Here is a 9,142-nt window from a genome sequence, read left to right as displayed (position 1 = left end):
CCATCTTCCCTGCCCGCGATCCCGGAGGGTCGCGTCATGGAGATCGGGGTCATCGGCATGGCCACACCATCCGCCTCTCCCTCGGCAGCTCCGCCCATCAGCATCCGTGGCCGGCGCAGACGAAGGGAGTCGTGGGACTCCCCATCCGACTCCTCCGGTACGGAGCTAACTGGGCTCCCCATCGCTTCTTTCCAGCCGGCCACACGTCCTGTGGGCCGGGACAAGAAAAAGAAGGTGAGGAGGGGGATACTGAACCCTGCCCAGCCGCCAGTGAGCGCCGCCCAGTCGGTGTCCCAGCCGGTGCAGCCGGCGTCCAGTCCGGTGCAGCCGGGATCCAGTCTGGTGCAGCTGGGATCCAGTCCGGTGCAGCCGGTGTCCAGTCCGGAGCAGCCGGCGCCAAGTCTGGTGCAGCCGGGATCCAGTCCTGCCCAGCCGGTATCCAGTCCGGCATCCAGTCCTACCCAGCCGGTGATCCAGCTGGCGTCCAGTCCGGTGCAGCCGACGTCCTGGCCGGTGATCCAGCCGGCGTCCCGACCAGTGATCCAGCCGGCGTCCCGGCCGGTGCAGCAGCCGGCCTTCCAGCCGGCATTAAGCCCTGTCCAGCCGGCCTTCCAGCCGGCGCCCAACCTTGTCCCCCCCAGGACTTCCCCCACAAAGTTCCCCAGGACTCCGTGCCCTCGAGCGCAGCCGGGGACTAGGACTATTCCCCCCAGCTCCTTTGGACTGCCCCCTTTGAAACCTTGTTTTGCCCCACCCCCCCCTCCCATGTTTGTTATTTTTATTATCCCACCCCAATCCTGTTGTTATCTTGTCATGTCTGCCCCTGATTTTGTTTTCTCTGTATTGCCTTGTCTTGTCTGTCACCCAGTCCGCCTTGTCTCGTCTGTCTACCCCTTGGTGAGCACCTGGAGGTGCTCATTAAAGGGGGGGCTTCTGTCATGGTTCTGCCTCACCTAGTCTTGGATTTCCTGGTCCTGAGGCAGAGCCATGACAAAGTCTTTGGTTATGTGTGGAGAGAAACATATTATTGTCCTTTCCCGGCCGTGTTTGATTACCCTCACCTGCCCTGTGTCGTTATCCTTCGTTTGTCTTCCCTATTTAATGCCCTCATGTTTCTTTGTCTTGTGCTCTTGGATTACGTTTGTTGTGCTTACCTGTTTTGACGTCTGCATTACGTTCCATGTGCTCCATGTTCGTTGTGTTCTGTGTTCCTGTTTACCGTGTAAATCCCCTGTCTTAGTAAGTGTTTAGTTTAGCCTTTGTCAAGTATTGTCTAGTTTAGTGTTTAGTTAGCCTAGGTCCTGTTGTTCGTTTATTATTTTGTTACCCTTTTCGTTTACCCCCTCGTGGGTGTTTTGTTTCTTGTTTTCGTGTTAAAGTCTTGTTTGTTAACCCCTTCATTGCCTGCCTGCATCTGGGTTCTTCTACCACCACGATCCTTGACAAATATTGCTTTATAAACTGCACATCTTTACGATCTTCACAAAATCCTCAGACTGCTTACCCTTGAGATAAGGTTTAATGCAGGGATTGAATCTTCCTCGGCTCTTCAAGTGTTTCTCTCGAAACATTAAAACAGATCATGAATCATGTCAGTGTGCTGGTTCATATACTGTCATTCAATTGGGTAAGTGTGTTTGTATAAGGGGATCAGTGCATTTTTGTATATATTTGTCTTGATTGGGTTAAATACCTCCAGTTGTCCTCAAGGACCTCCTGTAAATATGACTAGGACCTCATAATGAAGAATTATGAAATATTGTGTCAATGTTACTGTAGGGTATGGTCGGATCAAAGTTTACCATCTGTGATCGTAAAACACAGTAACCTCTCAGCAGGACTACGACCAGGCACCAACAAGTCTGGCCAAATGTCCTATTCTCAACACCTTCATCACTGACCAGGACAGATTCGGATACTCTCCCCTAGACTTCAAAGGAGGTTCTTGGGGGAGGACAGGACTGTTCACCAAAGTGAGAAAAGCCATGTGGCCCCCAGGGACTGAGAGCCTCAAATTCTTCCAAAAGAATGTCTCTTTCCTTAGCCACAAAAGACTGGTTTAAAGTGTATACACATGAATCTCCACATTGTATGCTTGTCTCTATGTTATTCTCCTTCACCTATAACCTTAAAGGCATATGTGCTTAGTGGTATTCTCTGTATATTTACATTCTTGTCCAAACTACAGGTCAATGTAATTGTAACCCCTTCATGTTTCATATCTACGTGTTTCCCTTTTCATGTCTTAGAATATGGTGTATAGCACAGTAATGTATTTTATACCATACTCATTTTATTCTATTCTAAGTCTATTCCTGCTCCAAACTCCCAGGCGACCATGAATGCAAATGAGATAGTGTGCCGGACAAAGAAACATGTTTTCGCGCCCAAAACTATCTCATCACATTGGATCGCCCACCTTGGAGGGGCGTGACGCCCTCTGTGTTAAAACATCTGAACACGCAGGAAAGCTTGCTCTTTTGTGTATGTTCGCTCGCTTGTGTGCGTTCGCGCTCGTGCGCGTTCGCTCGTTCATTTTCTTTCAACCTCTCGAGACCTGTCTCTCCTCAGAGATAGCCTCTTCCAGCAGTTTGGGTCAGCTAAATCCAACTGACTCACGGCTCGCTCTGAACGCATCAGGACCCTTTGATACGCGCGCCAGCACGTGTCCCGAGAAACAAAGAAGCCAATGCAAGTACCTGAACTATTGCTAACCAGTTGCGTATAAGCTTTGCCCCTTTTAAATAAGGAGATTTGTCCTTGATGGTTCGTGCAGATGTGAATAGCTGATTTAATACTGCTTTTTCTTTGCTTTATCTATTTCTTTCATTTTCTACTGTTTTACGTTTTTATGTTTGTTTGTTATTGTTTGGTCTTTGTTAGTAGTTGGTTTTAGTTCCCCGTAGTGTAGATAAATAAACCGCATGTGTATCCACGCTCAAATTGTTTCTGTGTTTATTTATCACATATCAACGTCCCTTAAACTGCTTGATTTCGTTAAGATTTCTGAAGTGGGACTGTACTACAGTAAGAATATTGTTTTTCCAGGCCAGGGGAGTAATATTTCTTAGAGTTGATATACGATCTGCTGATCACTCGGTGGACGAGTGTATTTAGTTTGTCGCTGTTATTAGCTCTGCTGCATCAGGTAAAGTGTATAAAATAATTAATGGTTAATAACCATTAATTATTTGTAGGTTACTGTGTTTAAACTCATAGTTTCCTCGAAATAAACTACAGTTACATTCAAAATTTCTTCCTATTTGTACAACCTGGAGACGACAGGACCTATATTGTTTAAAGGTGTTTAAAATCACATTTGACTGCTATGCATTAATTTATATTTCCATTTTAAAAGCAACAAAATGTTTTTTTAAAACAGAAGGATGGGTGTGTTTTCAATGTCACAACATCATACAGTAGTGTATGATATTAATTAAACCATCTGTCAAATGATATTACATGATACAGTTTTGCTTATGCCCACTTAGGCATTGAAGCATGTTTAAGCAGTGTCCCTGATTTCATTTATTTCTCTAGTCACTTGTCCTCCTCTTTCTCCTGCCTGTCCTCACTCTCCTCTGCTCACCAATGTGTTTACTCTCCTCCTCTTGAATAATACATCACCTCACCTCTTTATTTCTTTCCTGCACACAGTTCTGCGCTCTTCTCTGCGTGTTAGCTCGGATCACTCTCTAGAGGGAGAACATGCCATCATATCCTGACTTGATAAGTCGATGATGACTGCAGTCCCACAGTTCCTGTGCCTTAGTGTTTGTGCTTGTGATTTTAGTGTCTACTTCTGCAAAAGTACAAAGTAAATAAGAAATACATGCATGCTGTCATTTAAGCAAATTCTTAAATTGTTATGCCGATCATATAATTTGTAACTGTAATTTTTGGAAAATCAGTTCATTCTATGAACCTGCTTATATTTTTCTGTAGAGGTTAGTCTTAAACTTCATGAAAACAATCTTCATAATTTAACCCATCTTGTAAAATGTAACTTTTTTGAATATCTAACCTTAAGAAAAGGTTATTCTAAAAAAGTGCAATTCTATATAATACCATGCTATGGTAATAGAGATGCAAAGCAGAATAAAATCTAATACAATGTAATGTAAGTATTTTATTTTTATTTACACACCCACAAGACATGTTAATATATTAATAACTGTTACATGATCATTTATGCACACGATGTATTAAAAACAAATGTTCATTTTTCACCCATATGACTCGTCCTCAGGGCCGGCTCCAGGCATGGGCAAGGGTGGGCTGAGCCCACCTAAACGTCTGTCTTGCCCACCCAATGAAAATAATAAAATAACAGCAAAAATTGTAGTATTTTCTATTGGTTGAAAGCGACGTCACTCTTCACTCACAGAGCGGCTTAAGTTTGTAACAGAGATGCTGGTGGAAGCAAAATAATGTGCAAAGGAATTTTAGGCACACTGCACGCTTGCTTTGAGTTTATTATAAACAGCATGTAAAATTAATTGTGCAGTAAAATCAGATTCATTTATTATAACCGGAGTTCTTATTTTGTGAAGGAGAAGTAGACGCGTCACGCGAGCGGAAACATTAACAAACAGCTATTATTTGCTTGCAATATTTAGGCTAGATTTTAACCAATCGACCGTCAGGAATAAATGAAAAATCTAGTTTCTGGAGCTCTCGCTTCAGAAATAAATCTGTCTCCCTCCATCTCAAACACCCCAATTCATGCTGAAGGTGGTAGCGAAACACTGCAAACGAGTTTAGTTTAGGCGCGCTGCGCGCTCACGGACCTCATATTCAACAGCAGATATAACGTGAGGCCTAAAACATCAATAAAATCAATTATTGCACACAATTACTTGCATGTATTGAAGTCATATGTTGAAAGTCACCCAACAGCAATATGAAAGACCGAGAGCATGATAATAAACTCGTTTAAAAAGCAGGGTTATTTCATAAAACATATTTTTTACTTTTTCTAATACATGTACAAACATTAGTTTTATGTTGTTTAAAACTAAATATGAACTTTTTTTAGATGTTTCAGTTTTTAAAACGCAGATCATCTTTTCTGTTGTTTTGACCTGTTTTCTCCGGGGGTTTTTCGGCAAATAAAAACAACATTTTTATATGAAATGTTGTCAGACGTTCACAGAAATAAACAAAACCGATAATTTTACCAAAACATTGAAATGAAAAACATTTTTTTAAATGGTTTCTTATTTTTTTCTCTGGTTGGGGTATATGCCCACCCAGGATACCTGCTAGCCCACCCTTCTGGCATGAACCGGGCCTGCTCGTCCTCCATATTTAACATACCACATTCATTTGTTTAACAAGACTGAAGTTAAAACAGCCGCCCCAAAAACTGACGTCACTACGCACAGGCAAGACGTTAATAAAAAACCCAGAAGCCACGAGAGTTAACCCTGACTGAGTTAACCTAACTTCTACGTGGCTCAGCTCGTGCAGCTTCCACATTTTCCTATAAAGCAGCCCCCAAAAATCTAGATGAAAAGATCTCTTGTCTGCCAATAAATATCATGTAGCCTATTTAACTTGGCTAACTAATGGATAATGAGAATAACATCCGTTCAGGACCAAGGACAGCTCTCAACAGTCAACATGATCTCAGCGCAGACGAAGGATCGCGCGCAGGAGCTCATGACTAGTTTGACATCCGGACGTGAGTTTCCTCAGTACGATGCAAGAGACGACTTCAACTTTACCGACGGCAAGTTTCCTGGAGAACGACACGAGATGCGGAGAGCAGATTTTCAGTTACGGACACGTTGAGAAAGTGCTCATCGGAGGGGCTCTTACTTTGCTTACTTTTCTAACCATTTGCGGAAATTTGCTGGTGGTCATATCGGTGTGTTTTGTCAAGAAACTGAAGCAACCTTCCAATTATTTGATCGTTTCTCTGGCCGTTGCGGACCTTTCGGTGGCGGTGGTCGTGATGCCGCTTGTCAGCATCACTGACCTCATAGGTGGACAGTGGATCTTTGGGAGGCTTTTTTGCAACGTTTTTATCGCCATGGACGTGATGTGTTGCACAGCTTCGATAATGACACTTTGTGTAATAAGTATAGATAGGTAAGTTTCTCAGATATAAAAAGTAAGATTAATAAATATCCCTTATGAAAATGTTTTGTTGTATAGTTTTATAATAATGAAAGTGTAATGGCATATGTGGGTGCATTGATACCCTTTGTATGTTTGTAAATAAACAATAAACAATAGTTAATTATGGTTATAGGTTAATTGTTTATTATAAATAAATATATATTTATATAATATAATATTTTAAAATTGTATGCACCTTTTGTAATATTTTGTAAATATATAACATTCATATACAGTACATACTGTATATACACATTGCATATACCTGCATACATATACAGTATACACAATTATTTCCGTTTTGTAGTACAAGAAATTACAAAAAATGTCACTGTGAAATCGTACACCTTTATGCATTCTTTGACATTGATGCACTTGAACAGTTTCTTTTTCCTTTGTCCCGATCCCCCCTCCATTTTCACAGGTACCTGGGCATCACTAAGCCACTGACGTATCCTGTGAGACAGAGCGGAAAGTGCATGGCCAAAATAGTGCTGTCTGTATGGCTTGTCTCCGCTTCCATCACCCTACCCCCACTATTCGGATGGGCTCAGAATGTCAATGATGATAAGGTGTGTTTGATCAGCCAGGACCTGGGTTACACAATATACTCCACAGCCGTGGCCTTCTACATCCCCATGTCCGTCATGCTCATTATGTACTACCGGATATACAGCGTGGCAAAGGTGAGTGCTGCCAAGCACACTTTCGCCAGCTTTCCTAAAAATGACGACAAGGACAGCGTCAACTGCGTGACGGCGGCCCTGAAGCTGCAGAGGGAAGTGGAGGAATGCGTGAGCTTTTCTCGCCTTCTGAAAAACGATCGTAAAAACATCTCAATTTTCAAAAGGGAGCAGAAGGCAGCGGCCACTCTTGGGATCGTCGTGGGGGCTTTTGCCGTGTGCTGGCTGCCCTTCTTTTTACTCTCCACCGCACGCCCGTTCATCTGCGGGGTGCAGTGCAGCTGCGTACCTTTGTGGGTGGAGAGGACGCTGTTGTGGTTGGGCTACGCCAACTCTCTTATCAACCCCTTCATCTATGCATTTTTCAACAGAGACCTCAGGACGACCTACCACAACCTTATTCGCTGCCGTTATCGAAACATCAACCGGAAGCTCTCTGCGGCCAGCATGCACGAGGCTTTGAAACTGGCAGAGAGACCTGACCTGGTGATGTAGGCTGATCTCTTCGTGTTTCTCCAGGGACAAGGAGAAATGGGACTGATATAATTACATTTAGCCTGAGAGACTGTTTTCGCTGAGACATTTTTGATGAATTCTTTATGGCACTCACAGAGGTGCTTTCCAGTCACTTCAATTAAGCAAAATTTCAAGGGTTGTAAAGCTTCACAGAATGTTTTCTAAACGCTTTATAAATTAGATCTTATTGCTGTACAGTGCTCTTTATGAAAGAGAGAAAAGGAATTACAGTAAATGAGAGCTAAATGTTCAAGTATTTGTATTTCTTCTAGTGTATATTTTGTTGGGAATTTATGTGATGTTTATATAATATATGTAACATGTCCCTTGTTTTGGGAATAACCCATGGCAGTATTCAATGTCATAACTAACTTATAAGGACAGAGAACCAACAATTAGAGATGACTTTCTTTCTTCTGCAGAACACAGAAGAAGATATTTTGAAGAATTTTGGTAACCGATTAACTCTACCTATTAACTTCTATTGTATGGACACAAAGCAATGCAAGTCAATGGGTCTCGTAGTTAATCGGTGACCAACATTCTTCAAAATATCTTCAGGTTTAAAATAACAAACAAGAGTAAGTAAATGATGATAGAATTTTCATTTTTGGGTGACATCCTATGACATCCTGTAAAAAAAAATGAAAGTCACTTTAAAGGTGCTGTGTGTAGCTTTTTTGGAGGATCTATTGACAGAAATGCAATATAATATATATAACTATATCTTCAGATGTGTATAAAGACCTTACATAATGAAGCGTTATGTTTTTATTATCTTAAAATGAGCTACTTCTATCTACATATACTGCGGGTCCCCTTGCATGGAATTCTCCACAGTTAGACATTTCTGTAATATTTACAGTTATTTACTTTATATCACCCAGTATGATACAGCAATTTCTCTATGCAGTAAATAACTGTAATTTCCATTGCATTGTGGAAATTTTGTGTGAGGTCAAACACTAAATACAGTGATTTACTGTATTTTTAAAAATTGATGTATTTTACTGTATTTACCCTAACGGTCTTTACACAGAAAGTAATTATTTTGCTCATTTCTGCGGGATAGTATAGGCTTTGCCCTGCGTTTCGAAAAAGGAACCCCACAGCAGCAAGACTTTTTAGACCATAAGTAACCAGTCTAACTAAATGAGCAAAGCTCATTCACACCCTACGTTCTCTTGTAGTTCACTGAGCTTTGAACGATTCACTGATCTCTTACATTCTGTGTAAACGAATTGGTTCAAAGGAGTCATTTGTTTGCGAGTCGTTCTGATCGCAATGTGCGTTCATATTGGCGAACTCGCTGTGTACAGAATAACGCTGATTCAACGAGCCAACTTCACAGCTAAAACATTATAATGATGTACAGCAAGTTAATTTAGGAAATCTTTTCAAGAAATTCAAGAAAATGTAAATTGAACGTAAAACTCCTGTGAACAGCCGTGAAGCTAATACAGCTCCTAATATAGCTCTTTTACTGAACTCTTCAGCGTCNTTTTTTTTGCCTCTGCGCCTTTACCCGCAGAAAATTCCACTCCCATCAGCGCTTTTTTAAAATTGCACTCTCGCTCTATTTGCCCTGTTTAGTAAATCTGGCCCTTATTATTTTATTTTAAAGTTATAGAAATGAAAAGTTTTATATATGCTCAGTGAAGTGAAATATCTTTACATTAGTCAAATATTTCTGTATAAAACATATTTTTGTGTGAAATTGTGTTTCTTACTTATTTCAAAATATTTTATCAACAAATGTTAAATAAAGTTAAATTAAATGTTTGTTTCTGTTTCCTGTCTTCTGTGTTGGCCCTATA

At 41.2% G+C, this 9,142-nt stretch overlaps 1 protein-coding gene across 1 annotated transcript; it reads left to right on the top strand.

Annotated features, from left to right (window-relative positions):
• The first annotated feature begins 5,625 nt into the window (after window positions 1-5,625).
• Window positions 5,626-7,797, top strand: LOC130547495 (5-hydroxytryptamine receptor 7-like). The gene is given in 3 exon segments (XM_057323461.1): window positions 5,626-5,681; window positions 5,683-6,096; window positions 6,551-7,797. Coding segments are annotated over 3 exon segments (1,224 nt in total). The 3' UTR covers window positions 7,305-7,797.
• Window positions 7,798-9,142: the final 1,345 nt, after the last annotated feature.

The sequence above is a fragment of the Triplophysa rosa genome, linkage group LG2 (genome assembly GCF_024868665.1).
Source record: "Triplophysa rosa linkage group LG2, Trosa_1v2, whole genome shotgun sequence".
Lineage (NCBI taxonomy): Eukaryota > Metazoa > Chordata > Actinopteri > Cypriniformes > Nemacheilidae > Triplophysa > Triplophysa rosa.
The sequence above is the reverse complement of the archived record's forward strand: the minus strand, read 5'-3'. Positions and strand labels throughout refer to the sequence as shown.